Below are 17,205 nucleotides of genomic sequence, written 5' to 3' on the forward strand. Positions count from 1 at the left end.
GGCTTTTTAGTTCCTCTTCACTTTCTGCCATAAGGGTAGTGTCATCTGCATATCTGAGGTTATTGATATTTCTCCCAGCAATCTTGATTCCAGCTTGTGCTTCTTCCAGCCCAGCGTTTCTCATGATATACTCTGCATAGAAGTTAAATAAACAGGGTGACAATATACAGCCTTGACGTACTCCTTTTCCTATTTGGAACCAGTCTGTTGTTCCATGTCCAGTTCTAACTGTTGCTTCCTGACCTGCATATAGGTTTCTCAAGAGGCAGGTCAGGTGGTCTGGTATTCCCATCTCTTAAAGAATTTTCCACAGTTGATTGTGAGCCACACAGTCAAAGGCTTTGGCATAGTCAATAAAGCAGAAATAGATGTTTTTCTCGAACTCTCTTGCTTTTTCCATGATCCAGTGGATGTTGGCAATTTGATCTCTGGTTCCTCTGCCTTTTCTAAAACCAGCTTGAACATCTGGAAGTTCACGGTTCACGTATTGCTGAAGCCTGCTTTGGAGAATTTTGAGCATTACTTTACTAACGTGTGAGATGAGTGCAATTGTGTGGTAGTTTGAGCATTCTTTGGCATTGCCTTTCTTTGGGATTGGAGTGAAAACTGACCTTTTCCAGTCCTGTGGCCACTGCTGAGTTTTCTAAATTTGCTGGCATATTGAGTGCAGCACTTTCACAGCATCATCTTTCAGGATTTGAAAGAGCTCAACTGGAATCCCATCACCTCCAGTAGCTTTGTTCGTAGTGATGCTTTCTAAGGCCCACTTGACTTCACATTCCAGGATGTCTGGCTTTAGGTGAATGATGACACCATCGTGATTATCTGGGTCATGAAGATCTTTTTTGTACAGTTCTTCTGTGTATTCTTGCCACCTCTTCTTAATATCTTCTGCTTCTGTTAGGTCCATACCATTTCTGTCCTTTATCAAGTCCATCTTTGCGTGAAATGTTCCCTTGGTATCTCTAATTTTCTTGAAGATATCTCTAGTCCTTCCCCTTCTGTTGTTTTCCTCTATTTGCATTGATCGCTGAGGAAGGCTTTCTTATCTCTCCTTGCTATTCTTTGGAACTCTCTCATGTTACTCATATTACTTGATTTTAATAGTTGTAAATTAATTGGGAGAAATTTTTATTTTTCCTGTTGATGAAAACTGGGAACATGAAAGAGCGAGAGTAACCAGAAACACAACTGGTTACTTTCTGTGAAGCTAAGCATGCCAATTCCAGGCTTATTTGTCTAAGCAACCTCCCCCAGTGCTAGGAACAAAATGGTTTTAGTGAGTTTCTGCCATAGGCAGGGACATCAGAGACCTTTAACGTCCTTCTGCTGCGGTATCTTGAATGTAAAACAACATAACACTAGGTTAAGAACTAGAGCCCAACCCTAGCCATGAGATCTCCCAACAGTTTACCCTAAGGTGTTTGAATCTGCCATCTCTAGATCCAGAGATCTGGACTTGGCCAACTGTGACAGCAGTAGTGTAGTGGCAAGGCTGGAACTGGGACCATAGTCTGCTCTAGTAAACCTGGTATTTTAATTTCTTTTCTTTCCATTCCATTTTCTTGTATTGAAACAAAATATATATAACAGAAATCTGCCTTTGTAACCATTTTTAAGTACAATTAAATGGCATGAATTACATTCACAATTTTGCAACCACCACCACTATTTCCAAAAATTTTCATCACCCCAAGCAGAATCATTCCTCCATTTCATTTTTAATATCTTATCCAGAATTCTACAAAGTCTTCAGCCATTTCTACTTGGGAAATGTATGTTTTCTCTCTTCTTTCATTCTGTCTTTCCCTCCACCTCCCCATCTGTGTGTGTGTGTGTGTGTGTGTGTGTGTGTGTGTGTGTGTTTGCACACACACGTGCTTTTGCAAATGCTTCTAATAGCCTTAATTCATACCACAGAAAGGAAGCAATTGGGTGTTCGATACCTATTTCATCAATCACAAATACTGAGCCTTTCAGTAAAAAATTAATTTCTTTTCTATGTTGTTACCTATCAGTTTAATGTGTCATCATGATGGGATTTATTTTAATTACTTGCATATTGTGCTGATATTTAAAAAGGTGAAAAACACGTGATTCTGTTGTTCAAGTATTAGGCTTAGTTAATAAATGGGCAATGACTTTTTGATGGGTTCTAGAAGCCAGCAGGTTTTTCTAGTGTCTCCTTCCCCCACCCCCCACAGTTCCATCTATCAGCAGTTTAACACGTTGTTTTTGCCCTCTTCAGGCCATCAGGCTCTCCTTAGAGCAGGCCTTGCCTCCTGAGCCAAAGGAAGAAATTGCTGAGCCTGTGAGCAAACTGCGGATCCGGACCCCAAGCGGCGAGTTCCTCGAGCGGCGTTTCCTAGCCAGCAATAAGCTCCAGATCGTCTTTGATTTTGTAGCTTCCAAAGGATTTCCATGGGATGAATTCAAGTTACTGAGTACCTTTCCTAGGAGAGATGTAAGTTCCCACAGCTGTCTCGGGAAGTACGTCCTGATGGGAGATAACGCATCATTAAGTCTAGACAAAGTAGTCCAAGCAAAGTGCCATGGCACACTTTACCACAAAACCAGGCACTCGTGAGTCCTTCTTTGTTCTGCACACCATTCTCTCCTCAGCCTTTGGAGAAGGTATGGCTTACCGGGCCAGCAGACGTGTGCCTAATAGCCTAGGTAAGGAATTAAGTATGAGGTCTTTCTTCCTTCCTAATGATTTCCCCCTATTCCAGCACTCATACAGGCTTTCCCAAGATCTCATCTCTGTATCCCATAGGACTTCTGAGAATTATGTGCTGAACAACTTAACACTCAGATCAGGGTCAGTGATTATAGGTTCACCATGAAAAGTCATGCTAAACCAAGAATATTTTATAATTTGAACTATATAATAAGAACTTTATAATAAGAACTATAATATAGTTCTTATTAGCCTGGGAAGTCAGAGAGGGTGACTTGAATTCACTGTGTATCTGTATTTCAGTAAGGCTTTTGATAGTCTCTCACAATATTCAGGAGAAAAGTAGATATAAATTAACAGTTAAGTAGATTCTTTACTGATTAAATAGATGTGTCCAGAAACTGCTGGCTAAGAGACTGTCCTCTCCCTGGAAGGAAACAAAAGGCTCTATATTTAATCTAATTATTCACCATACTTATTGGCAACTTAAACGAAGACATTATCATATTTATGGATTATGAAAAACAAGATTCAGGAAACCCTTCAAATAGTAAAACCTAGAAAAATTTTACAGAAATATATACATATGGAAAGAGATGCCTGCATAGACTTAGAAAAAAAATTGCTGAAGTTTGAGATGGAAAAATCATGCTTGAATACAGGTTATTATGGTTAAATTAAGGTGAATATATTAATAATGTGTTATGACGCCATCAAAAAGCCATTTTGCATTTTTAGAGGTGTAATCCCATCAAGAGAATAACTTAAGTCGTAGTCAACTCTGTACAAAAATAAACTACCTTTGAATAGTCCTTAGACTCCATGCTGAAACCCCTTGTTGTCACTTGAAGAAATAGGAGCTTATGTAGAGCAAGGCAGTTAGGAAGAGAAGGAAACAGGAAATCATATCATTTGGGGAAGTATTTTTCTCTAGAGAAGGAATGGCCATGGGAGATGTGATTGTTGTCTTCAGCTATTTGAAAGCGTACCAATAAAAACTAAAATCTGATTTTGTGTGACTCCAACAATAAACTAGACCAGTAAGTTGAAAGTTATTGGGAAGCAAATTTGGTCTTTCTAAGAAAGGAATATTTTGTGTTGTGAGGTAGTAATTTTTCTATTTTTGAAGTTAACAAAGCACTACTGAATTATCCCTTTTTGCCAGTAATGAATATATATGGAGTCATTCCTGGTGTTCCTCTTTTATATGAAAAGAGGCTGAGACTAGCTTATCTCTAAGATACATTTTAAATCTTGATATTCTGTGACTACAGTATGATCTGCTAATGTAAGGTTTAACAGCATAGACTTCAACACCAAAACCAAGAATTTGGTCAAGGTTCATTTTCATCATCATCATTCAGTCACTCAGTTGTGCCTGACTCTTCACAACGCCATGGACTGCAGCACACCTGGCTTCCCTGTCCTTCACCTACTTAGTCCCTCACATTAGCTATTGGATTTGCAGGATAGAAACAGAAGCTAGTAGTATATGTTTAGCTCTGCCACTCAGCCACAAATCTCTTAAGTAGGATGAAGATCCAACAACTATCTCTAACCCAAGGAGACTAAAGTGGACCTCAGGTGTTGGACATTGTCCCTTCTCTCACTGCCCCCACCTACTACTCCAACCTCTTCTTCTTTTTTCTTATATAAGATGCAAAATATGCATAGTGGAACACATGCATGCATATGCTCTATGGACCAGATGGCCAAGTAAGAAACTACCTTAAATTCTAGGGCTGAAGTTGAACTTTAAATGGGTGAACACTTAGAAAAGAGGTACTGTCAAAGTGTTCAAGATCAGCCTGGCTCTCATGCTTCTTTCAGGCTATGCTGGACCATGAACATCTTACCTTGGAGAACTTGTATAACTTAGGAGCCAAATTAACCCCTTCCAACACTTGGTTTTAAGTCACCCTTCTGAGCTTCATCTATAAAATGAAAGTACTGAAAGAAATGGAATCTATGGACCTTCCTGGCTTTTAAAAGTAACCTTTCTTTTAGATTAATTTTTGAACCTGGTTCCTGGGAGTATATCAAAAAGCAGAGATATTACTTTACCAACAAAGGTCCATCTAGTCAAGGCTGTGGTTTTTCCAGTGGTCATGTATGGATGTGAGAGTTGGACCATAAAGAAAGCTGAGTGCAAAAGAATTGATGCTTTTGAACTGTAGTGTTGGAGAAGACCCTTGAGAATCCCTTGGACTGCAAGGAGATCCAACCAGTCCATCCTAAAGGAGATCAGTCCTGGGTGTTCATTGGAAGGACTGATGTTGAAGCTGAAACTCCAGTACTTTGGCCACCTGATGTGAAGAGCTGACTCATTGGAAAAGACCCTGATGCTGAGAGAGATTGAGGGCAGGAGGAGAAGGGGATGACAGAGGATGAGATGGTTGGATGGCATCACCGACTCAATGGACATGGGTTTGGGTAGACTCCGGGAGTTGGTGATGGACAGGGAGGCCTGGCGTGCTGCAGTTCCTGGGGTCGCAGAAAGTCAGACATGACTGAGCGACTGAACTGAACTGGGAGTGGGGTGAGAGGAAGAGTCTCTTAAAAGGAGCTGGGTCTTATGATCAACACTAATAACTTCTTCCCATAAGATAAAAATGTGGACTGTGAAAAGTTTCTGTTAAAAAGAATCAGGGCAACTGAGACGTGAAATGTAGAGGGTTCTTAGGCCTGCGCCCTGCCTGCCTTGAGCTCTTAGTCACCATGCATTCAACCTTTTCAGTGTAGACCATGTTAAGTGTCACTATATATTTGCCCTAAATGGAGGGTCAGTCATTTGGTCTTAGAAAAAATTTACTCTTAGATCGCATTTGTTTTACTCTGCTCAAGAACACTATTCAATCTGGTTAACAATCTCTTCTCCCTGATCCCTTTCTACTTCCATCTCATCCGAAGGCCAGTTTAGACTAAATTTGGCCCAGTTGCTCAGAGAAAATGTCTAGCCAAAAAGGCTTGTTCCTATTGTAACAAGAGCTTCCCAGTATCCATCACAAGTCCATTTTATGGTCCTTGGTCAACTTGAAATTATCTGCCACAGAATGATTATTCTAAAACCCTACTCTGATCATTCTTTTTCTTTTTTCTTTTTTTTTTAATTTTATTTTATTTTTAAACTTTACATAATTGTATTAGTTTTGCCAAATATCAAAATGAATCCGCCACAGGTATACATGTGTTCTTTTTCTTATTTAAAAAATCTTTGGTAGCTTACTACTCCCTTAGGATAAGTACAGACCCATTAGAATGCTTTTTAAAAACTCATCACAATCTGGCCCACAATCCTATCTCTCCCACCTTAAATCCTGCCTCCCCTTACTTAATTCTGTCACCAGGAGATAGATATTGCTCACTTTTCACTAAAGACACAAGAGACTGTCATGCCTTTGTGCTTTTGTATATACTTTGTTCTCTTTTCCTTGAATATCTACCCTTCCCACTTTTCCTGACCCATTTGAACTTGTCTTTTAATGCCTAGTTCAAATGTCACCTCCTCTGGGAAGCCTTCCCCTTCTCTTAAGCTCCTCACCTATGTATCCAGTGCAGTTTAGACTATACATTCCTCTCTCAGAGGATTTGTCCTATTGTTCTGTAATTATTTACAGAGACTGTTCATATCATGTTCGTATCTATCTCCCATGAGGTTACCAGCATAATGACTCACACATAAGCATTCAAGTTAATGTTGTCAAGTGTTAATGACCTCAAGTCTGATTGATCCTAAATCCCTGATTCCAGAGTGAACTAGAGAGACTGTTCCAAATGAGAATAGATGCCATAGGCCCACCCAGATTCCAGACCCACACCTAAACCCAAAAAGCCCACCCAGGACTCATTAGACCTCCTAGAGCTAGGGGTGGGATGAGAGTTAATGGCCCTTCATCCTTCTCTGAATGTTCTTTCAAGTCGAATGACTAGTGTTTTTGCAAGGCTATTCTGTAACAGCCATCTGTGTCTGCAAGGATTAGGATCTAATTTGTAAAAGTCATCTTAAATTACAGCCAAACTAAAGACTGTTAAAAAGCACATCTTAAGACCTTGCCTTTTTAATAACAAATAACATGGCTTAACTCTAGAAGTCTTATTGTGTCTTCAGCCTTTTCTCCACAAAGCAGAGACGGGTTTCTCACCAGAGGACCTGTTAAACATTTTTCTGCGCCCCTCCCCCTATCCCCCCAATCAAAACAATACTTCATGTTAAGATTTCCCAGCTGTCCCAACTATTTACTAAATGTCTGCTGGGTATACCACTGAACTGAGTGCTGTGGGACAACCAAAAATAGCAGCAGACACAGGCCTTCCTGGGAGAAGCTGATTGTCAAGATGCTGAGAACACTGAGTTGTTTGTTTAGTTGTGTTGTCTTCCATTTTGCTAATGACACTTACTAAGAGAACAAGTAATATTCATTTCAGAGCTGCCATCATTAGGCCCTACCTCATCAGTATGTTAGAGCCATATGAACATCATTGGCCCATTTGCCTTACTCAGGCATACCCAGGCAGTGAGGTAATTGAGTCTAAATACTGAAGAATGACACTGCCCCCCACTGTTCCTCACCCTGCCTTGGAATTGGAGTAAGGGATCCCTGCCGGCTCCCCGTTGCCCTCTGCAGTTGTCTGGCGCCACTCAGTGCAAAGTTGTCAGCATCCCCCAGCCTTCCTCTTCCTTTTTCTCGCCTCCTTTCTTTCCCACCCCTCCATCTTCTTTCCAATCCCATTTTACCCTTATTACCCTCTCCTCCTTGTTTTCACTCTTCCCTCCATTTTTTGTTTTCTTAATCCCACAGCTCTTCTCCTTCCTGCCTCCTGTCCTTTGCTTCTTTACCCTATTCGTATCCACCTGCAACTGGAATGTGAGGTCTTACTATTTATCAGATGAGTGCAGACTTCTTCTAAATGAAGATGGGGATGACAGGTGAGCTTCAGGACTGGTGACCTGTGTGCCTTGCCACTTGCATAATCACATAGCCCCCATTCTTGTCCCAAGAACATCTCTTCCTCTAGATCTGTAGCTATGAGTCCCCCACACAGTGAAGATTTGTTTAAATGAGCTGGGAGGAAAGCCTTACAAATTTAGGGTAAACAGATTCCTTCCTCTGTCCCCCATCTCCCTTTACTACACTAAGCACCAAGCACTAAGCTCAGTACTGAGAACACAGTATTAAAAAACAATGGCATAGTTCTTACCCTTGTCAGACTTAACAGTCTGTATCCACAAGCTACTGCTGGATGACTTTAGACTTGCACTGGGATGACCCAGAGGGATGGTATGGGGAGGGTTTTGGGAGGGGGGTTCAGGATTGGGAACACGTGTACATGTGTTTAATTAGCCTCTAATTAAAATAAATAAATTTAAATTAAAAAAGGATGTCCTATTTACCACCATATGGAAATAAAAATAGGTTACTGGCATTTCATTCTTCTATTCATTCTTTCATAGAGTAAAACATTTGCTGAGCAACCATTCGGCCAGCCTCCATACCAGACATAATGACACAGAAATAAAGGAATTGTTACTGACCTTAAAGAGTTCAGACTTCCCTGGTGGCTCAGATGGTAAAAGCGTCTGTCTACAATGTGGGAGACTGGGTTCGATCCCTGGGTTGGGAAGATGCCCTGGAGAAGGGAATGGCGATCCACTCCAGGACTATTGCCTGGAAAATCCCATGGACAGAGGAGCTTGGTAGGCTACAGTCCACGGGGTCACAAAGAGTCGGACACAACTGAGCGACTTCACTTTCTTTTAAAGAGTTCACATTCTAGTAAAAACACATATGTAAAGCAAACTGCATTACGAATCATACAAACAGTTGGAAGGATAGGTAATTTCAGCCTGCAATGATAAGACTTCATAAAGGAAATGAATTTGACCTGAGCCTTTCACAGAGAGTTGGGTGAATGAAAATGAAATAGATTAGTTAAAAGTCATGCTTTTAATAAAAATTTTAGTGGTAGTTAGACCTGTATCTGAATCCCACCTCATCACATACTTGTTTTATGACATTGAGCAACTTACTTAGCCCTGCTGAACTTTTATTTTTTCACTTTTAAAAGAGAATAATAATACCTGGCTCAGAGAATTGTGGCAGAAAGTGAAGAGGAACTTAAAAGCCTCTTGATGAAAGTGAAAGAGGAGAGTGAAAAAGTTGGCTTAAAGCTCAACATTCAGAAAACAAAGATCATGGCATCTGGTCCCATCACTTCATGGGAAATAGATGGGGAAACAGTGGAAACAGTGTCAGACTTTATTTTTGGGGGCTCCAAAATCACTGCAGATGGTGATTGCAGCCATGAAATTAAAAGATGCATGCTCCTTGGAAGGAAAGTTATGACCAACCTAGATAGCATATTAAACAGCAGAGACATTACTTTGCCAATAAAGGTCCATCTAGTCAAGGCTATGGTTTTTCCAGTGGTCATGTATGGATGTGAAAGTTGGACTGTGAAGAAAGCTGAGTGCTGAAGAATTGATGGCTTTTGAACTGTAGTGTTGGAGAAGACTCTTGAGAGTCTCATGGACTGCACGGAGATCCAACCAGTCCATCCTAAAGGAGATCAGTCCTGGGTGTTCTTTGGAAGGACTGATGCTAAAGCTGAAACTCCAGTACTTTGGCCACCTCATGTGAAGAGTTGACTCCTTGGAAAAGACCCTGAGTTAGACTGAGTTTGATTAAAAACAAACAAATAAACCAAAAAAGAGAACCAGAAGAAAAACCTTAATGCCATTTAACTACCTATATCTTAAAAGCATTGATTTCATGGTAAAGTAAGATGAAGCATCGAATCAATGAAATGCAGGAAAGTTGCAGTGCTGAGCTTGTTCCATTCCCTCCAGACACTTTACATCACCGTATCTAATTTGAGATTTTCTAGTATCTCTAAGTAATCAAGACTCAGAGAATAAGAACTATGACTGTGGAATGGAATGCAACTAGTATCTAGTAGGTTATAATATTATTTCTGCATCTAGTTCAGTTCAGTTCACTCACTCAGTCATGTCCAACTCTTTGTGACCCCATGGACTGCAGCACACCAGGCCTCCCTGTCCATCACCAACTCCCAGAGCTTACTCAAACTCGTGTCCTTTGAGTTGGTGATGCCATCCAACCATCTCATCCTCTGTCATCCCCTTCTCCTCCTGCCATCAGTCTTTCCCAGCATTAGGGTCCTTTCCAATGAGTCAGCTCTTCACAACAGGTGGCCAAAGTATTGGAGTTTCAGCTTCACCATCAGTTCTTCCAATAAATATTCAGGACTGATTTCCTTTAGGACTGACTGGTTGGATCTCCTTGCAGTCCAAGGGACTCTCAAGAGTCTTCTCCAACACCACTTCAAAAGCATCAATTCTTGGGCACTCAGCTTTCTTTATGGTCCAACTCTCACATCCATCCATGACTACCGAAAAACCATAGCTTTGACTAGACAGACCTTTGTTGGCAGAGTAATGTCTCGCTTTTTTTTTTTTAATTGAAGGATAATTGCTTTACAGAATTTTGTTGTTTTCTGTCAAACTGCACCATGAATCAACCATAGGTATACATATAGTCCCTCCCTTGTGAACCTCCCTCCCATCTCCCTCCGCATCCCACCCCTCTAGGTTGATACAGAGCCCCTATTTGAGTGTCCTGAGCCATACAGCAAATTCCCATTGGCTATCTATTTTACATAGGGTAATGTCAGTTTCCATGTTACTTTTTCCATACATCTCACTCTCTCTTCCCCTCTCCCCATGTCTATAAGTCTATTCTCTATGTCTGTTTCTCCATTGCTGCCCTGAAAATAAATTCTTCAGTACCATTTTTCTAGATTCTATATATGTGCATTAGAATACGATATTTATCTTTCTCTTTCTGACTCACTTCACTTTGTATAATAGGTTCTAGGTTCATCCACCTCATCAGAACCGACTCAGATGTGTTCCTTTTTATGGCCGAGTAATATTCCATTGTGTATATGTACCACAATTTCTTTATCCATTCATCTGTCAGTGGACATCCTAGGTTGCTTCCATGTTCTAGCTATTGTAAATAGTGCTGCAATGAACGTAGAATACATATGTCTTTTTCAACCCTGGTTTCTTCAGGGTATATGCCTAGGAGTGGGATTGCTGGGTCATATGGTGGTTTTATTCCTAGTTTTTTAAGGAATCTCCATACTGTCTTCCATAGGGTTGTATCAATTTACATTCCCACCAACAGTGCAAGAGTGTTCCCTTTTCTCCACACTCTCTCCAGCATTTATTGTTTACAGACTTTTTGATGATGGCCATTCTGACCAGTGTGAGGTGATACCTTATTATAGTTTTGACTTGCATTTTTCTAATAATGAGCAATGTTGAGCATCTTTTCATGTTTTTGTTAGCCATCTGTATGTCTTTGGAGAAATGTGTGTTTAGGTCTTTTTCCCATTTTTTGATTGGGTTGTTTGTTTTTGTAGCATTGAGTTGTATGAGCAGCTTGTATATTTTGGAAATTAACCCTTTGTCAGTTGTTTCATTTGCTATGATTTTCTCCCATTGACAGTTGTATTTTCACCTTGCTTTCACCTGTGCAAAAGCTTTTAAGTTTAATCAGGTCCCACTTGTTTACTTTTGTTTTTATTTCTATTACTCTAGGAGGTGGGTCATAGAGGATCTTGCTTTGATTTATGTCATCGAGTGTTCTATGTATGTTTTCCTCTAAGAGTTTTATAGTTTCTGGTCTTACGTTTAGGTCCTTAATCCATTTTGAGTTTATCTTTGTGTATGGTGTTAGGAAGTGTTCTAATCTCATACTTTTACATGTAGCTGTCCAGTTTTCCTAGAACCATTTATTGAAGAGGCTGGCTTTGTCAATGTATATTCTTGCCTCCTTTGTTAAGAATAAGGTACCCATGGGTGTGTAGGTTTATATCTGGGCTTTCTATCTTGTTCCATTTGTATATATTTCTGTTTTTGTGCCAGTACCATACTGTCTTGATGACGGTAGCTTGGTAGTATATATAATCTGAGGTCAGGAAAGTTGATTCCTCCAGCTCCATTCTTCTTTCTCAAGACTGCTTTGGCTAGTCAACATCTTTGATGTTTCCATACAAAGTGTGGAAAATTCTTCAAGAGATGGGAATACCTGACCACCTGACCTACCTCCTGGGAAATCTGTATTCAGGTCAAGAAGCAACACTTAGAACTGCACGTGGAACAACAGACTGGTTCCAAATAGGAAAAGGAGTCCATCAAGGCTGTATATTGTCACCCTGCTTATTTAACTTATATGCAGTGTACATCATGAGAAATGCTGGACTGGATGAAGCACAAGTTGGAATCAAGATTGCCAGGAGAAATATCAATAACCTCAGATATGCAGATGACACCACCCTTATGGCAGAAAGTGAGGAAGAACTAAAAGAGACTCTTGGTGAAAGGGAAAGAGGAGAGTGAAAAAGTTGGCTTAAAGCTCAACATTCAGAAAACTAAGATCATGGCATCTTGTCCCATCACTTCATGGCAAATAGATGGGGAAACAGTGGCAACAGTGACAGACTTTGTTTTTTGGAGCTCCAAAATCACTGCTGATGGTGACTGTAGCCATGAAATTAAAATATACTTACTCCTTGGAAGAAAAGTTATGACCAACCTAGGCAGCATATTAAAAAGCAGAGACATTACTTTGTCAACAAAGGTCCGTCTAGTCAAGGCTATGGTTTTTCCATTAGTCATGTATAGATGTGAGAGCTGGACTATAAAGAAAGCTGAGCGCTGAAGAATTGATGCTTTTGAACTGTAGTATTGGAGAAGACTCTTGAGAGTCCCTTGGACAGCAAGGAGATTCAACCAGTCCATCCTGAAGGAAATCAATCCTGAATATTCATTGGAAGGACTAATGCTGAAGCTGAAACTCCAATACTTTTGACACCTGATTCGAAGAACTGACTTATTGGAAAAGACCCTGATACTGGGAAAGATTGAAGGCAGGAGCAGGAGGGGACGACAGAGGATGAGGTGGTTGGATGGCATCACTGACTCAATGGACATGAGTTTGAGTAGACTCTGGGAGTTGCTGATAGACAGGGAGGCCTGGCATGCTGCAATCCATGGGGTCACAAAGAGTCAGACATGACTGACTGAACTAAACTGAACTGAATGAATTGTGAAATTTTTGTTCTTGTTCTGTAAAAAATGCCCTTGGTAATTTGATAGGGATCACGTTGAATCTGTAGATTGCATTTGGTAGTATAGTCATTTTCACAATATTGATTCTTCCTACCCAGGAACATGGAATATCTCTCCGTCTGTTTATGTCATCTGTGCTTTCTTTCATCAGTGTCTTATAATTTTCTGTGTACAGTTTTTTTGTCTCCTTAGGTAAGTTTCAGTTCAGTTCAGTCGCTCAGTTGTGTCCGACTCTTTGCTACCCCCATGAACCACAGCACGCCAGGCCTCCCTGTCCATTACCAACTCCTGGAGTCCACCCCAACCCCTGTCCATTGTGTCAGTGATGTCATCCAACCATCTCATCCTCTGTCGTCCCCTTCTCCTGCCCTCAATCTTTCCCAACATCAGGGTCTTTTCAAATGAGTCAGCTCTTCGCATGAGGTGGCCAAAGTATTGGAGTTTCAGCTTCAATATCAGTCCCTCCAATTTACACCCAGGACTAATCTCCTTTAGGATGGACTGTTGGGATCTTCTTGCAGTCCAAGGGACTCTCAAGAGTCTTCTCCAACACCACAGTTCAAAAGCATCAATTCTTCAGTGCTCAGCTTTCTTTATAGTCCAACTCTCACATGCATACATGACTACTGGAAAAACCATAGCCTTGACTAGACGGACCTTTGTTGACAAAGTAATGTCTCTGCTTTTTAATATGCTGTCTGGGTTGGTCATAACTTTCCTTCCAAGTAGCAAACGTCTTTTAATTTCATGGCTGCAATCACTATCCACAATGATTTTGGAGCCCAGAAAAATAAACTCAGCCACTGTTTCCACTGCTTCCCCATCTATTTGCCATGAAGTGATGGGACTGGATGCCATGATCTTAGTTTTTTGAATGTTGAGTTTTAAACCAGCTTTTTCACTCTCCTCTTTCACCTTCATCAAGAGGCTCTTTAGTTCCTCTTTACTTTCTGCTATGAAAGTGGTATCATCCGCATATCTGAGGTTGTTCATACTTCTCCTGGCAATCTTGACTCCAGCCTGTGAATCATCCAGCCCAGCATTTTCATATGATGTACTCTGCATATAAGTTAAATAAGCAGGCTTACAATATACAACCTTGATGTACTCCTTTCCCAATTTTGTGTGCATTATCATTTAATCCATTTAATCCATTATCATTTAATACTGATCTAAAGGTCAGTATTCATATAGTCCTCAGACACAAAATACGTTATGCACCTTGCCCAATGTCATAGTAAATATCCAAACTGAATATAAACCTAAGTGTGTATGATTCTAGAGACTGTTCTCCTGCCTCTTGAGCCAAGTAAGGAATGAATTAGTGAGATAGTTTATGGTCAAAAAAATGCTTCTGATGTGTAAATGAAGCCCAGTTTTATACATTTTGGGTAAGTTTCATTATCTCTGATTTCTTTATATTATCCTTGTAATTTTTATTCCTGAGTCACAGCCAGATGTAGCTAAAATATACACTTAGTTATGTTTCTTACTCTGTTTATCCAGGCACTGTGCTAAGTGCTAAGGAATGGAGCACAGTCCTTCCTTTGGGAATATTCTCACCTCTCCTATAAATATAATCCTCACAGTGCGATTTACATAGTAAGTCCTAAGAGTATTTCAGACTAAAAGGGCAAAAGAAGTCAGAGCTGGCCTGGATGACCAAGAAAAGTTTTGTAAAGGAGGAAGCAGATAAACAAAATTTTAAGATGATAGGATTTTTGGTAGGTTGATAGAGGGAGAACATTCTGCATGCCATGAGCCAGCTTGAGGAAAGAAGCTAATGTTGGAAAGTTCAAGGCATGGCTAGGCATCGGAGCATAGAACAGATTGATTGAAATATGGAGTTTGTATTATAAAGTTCTGAGAAAAGACTGATGGGGGGGTTATATAAAACCTCAAATATCAGGAAAGGGAGCTTATTCCATGAGTAGATTGTTGAACAAAGGAAAGACTTGGTAGTCACGGTTATCTTCAATGTAAGATTACCCCTACATTACTCCATAATGTATAAATTCACATTCCCTGGCACATAGTAGGTGCTCAGTAAGTGTCAAATCTCTGATCTCTGTCTGTCTGTGCTCAATATCTAAGTGATCTCATTCATCTTGTAGTTTCAAATGCTTTGTATACAGGTACAGCTGCATATTCCAGCCCAGGCTTTCTCCTAAACTCCAGATGTTTATACGTACAACTACCTGCTCAACATCTCCACTTTATGTCTGACTGGCATCTCAAATTAAATCAAAACTAAACTCCTGATTTCCTCCTCCCCCAAACTGCTTCTCTCATAGTCATCCTTATCTCATTAAATGACATTATCTCATGAAACTTCACTCTTCTTGTTTAGTCCCAAAACCTCGGATTCATCCTTGATTTCTCTTTCTCTCATTTTGCTGTCCATCTCATGAGCAAATTTCGTTGATTTTACCTTCAAAATACATTCAGAATCTACTTCTCACTGCTTCTGCAAATAAATGTTAGTCCAAGTCACTGTCACCTCTTGTCTAGTTTACTGTAATGGTGTCCTAACTGGCCATTCTGCCTCCACCCGTGCACCTTCCCCTTTTCAGTCTCTTTTTCTGAAAAACAGTAACAGCTTTTTTGTTTTTTGTTTTTTTTAATATAAGGCAGATCATGTCATTTCTCTTTTCAAAACCCTATAATGGCATCCCATCTAGTTATGAGTTTTTGAAAGGCCCTCTCTGATGCGACTCCTTGGCATTCCTCTGACCCCACTCAATCTTTTGCAGTCACCCTGGCATCCTTGTTGTTTGTTTAAACCATGAAACATTTTCCCACTTTGGGTGTTTGCACTTGTATTTTCTTCCTCTAGATATCCATAGTACCCATGCTGTTACTTCCTTTAGATCTCTGCTCAAATACTGCCTTTCCATTGAGGCCTTTTCTCACCAACTTACGTAAAAAAAAAAACAGTTCTCCTTCCCTCTTCTCTGTCCCCACCTTCCCTAAGCTGCCAGAATGGCAATCCCTATGCCTCTTAGCCTGCTTTTTTTCCTCCTACACTGAACTGATCACTATCTTATATAGATAATAATAGACATTTACTTGTTTATTGTCTACACCCTACCAGAAGGAAAGCTTTTTGAAGGCAGGAACTTTACTTGTTCACTGTTGTATACCTGGCACCTAGAACAGTACCTGGAAGTTAATTGATACTCAGTAAATAACTTTCTATTGAATAAAGCAGACAAACAACCTGTGAAGTAATAATAATGCTGTCTACCACTGTGTGAGTTCCCACTGCGTGTTGGGCAGCTATGTTCTGCACTGGACAGGTATCATTTAATTGAATCCTTACAACAACCCTATGAGACTGCTATTATCATTACTTTATAATTGAAAAAAATTAAAGGCATAAAGAACCAAGTTAAAAACCCAGGTCCAGAATATGTTATATCAAGCAGGCAAATATTATCTCTATTTTACAGATACAGAAACTGAAATTCTTTAAGTGTTTTGACCAAGATTACATAGCCAGAGAGTGGCAGAGCTGGAAATTAAATATGAGGGTCCTTATTCTTTTTCTTACATATCTCACTGGCACTTTGGAGAGATGAATTGACATGGAGAAAGACTGAAGCCAGAAGAATAGTCAGGGGATGTCACAATACTTAAAATAAGATTGATAAAAATGCAACTAAACAGGGGGAAATTAGAGAGACGGTTGTAGGTATGTAAAGTCTAATGCTTAGACTGTAAGTATTGTGATAAATGGTTCCACAGCTCTTCCTCCCTTTTCTGTACTTGGAGTCAGACAGATCTTCATTCTCATGTTGGCACTTCTGTCCATTTGCTGAGTTACACTGAGTAAGTCATTTGTTTTCTATATTTCAGTTACTTCATCTTTCAAGAGAGGATAATGTGCATCTTCACAGATACACTGTGATGATAAGATCAAAAGTGATAATGAGAACACTTGGTAGACCTCAGAGGGCCATGCCATTTGATTTGGTAATGCTGAGTTTCTTTGATCCATCTCCAGCAAGTCATTGCCTTTGACCTGTCTCTAACTTTTAAAAGATAAATTTTTTAGACACATTTCTCATCCTTAATATGAGGGTGACCTGCACTTTGTCACTTGGGTTATAACAGGCCCTTCCTTGGAAGAAAGTCCACTGTTTATTGTAGTTCCCCTGGTGTAGGAAAAATGTTTTCTGAGCACTGGCAGTCACAATGCGGGAGATGGCATCATTCTGTAGTATAAGGAGTGAATTATCAGGTGCACCTTGGATGCATCACATAACCTCTATAAACTGGTTCCTTCACATGTAAGAAGGTAGATAATAATAGCCACCTATAGAGCAGTTTTAAAAATTAAATGAGGTGATTTGAGAGCACGGAC

The 17,205-nt window shown here is 40.1% G+C and overlaps 1 protein-coding gene across 3 annotated transcripts in view; it reads left to right on the forward strand.

The window, feature by feature from the left end:
* Window positions 1-17,205, forward strand: part of FAF1 (Fas associated factor 1) — a 497,713-nt gene that overhangs the window by 451,705 nt on the left and 28,803 nt on the right. For 2 of the 3 annotated variants that reach the window (XM_070780369.1, XM_070780377.1), the window contains exon 18: window positions 2,249-2,464. In XM_070780369.1, the coding sequence (XP_070636470.1) occupies window positions 2,249-2,464 (216 nt within the window). Of the gene's footprint in view, window positions 1-2,248; window positions 2,465-7,479; window positions 7,608-17,205 lie in introns of all 3 variants that reach the window. The other variant, XM_070780362.1, reaches the window with a different exon arrangement.

This window comes from Bos indicus, chromosome 3 (genome assembly GCF_029378745.1).
Source record: "Bos indicus isolate NIAB-ARS_2022 breed Sahiwal x Tharparkar chromosome 3, NIAB-ARS_B.indTharparkar_mat_pri_1.0, whole genome shotgun sequence".
Classification (NCBI taxonomy): domain Eukaryota; kingdom Metazoa; phylum Chordata; class Mammalia; order Artiodactyla; family Bovidae; genus Bos; species Bos indicus.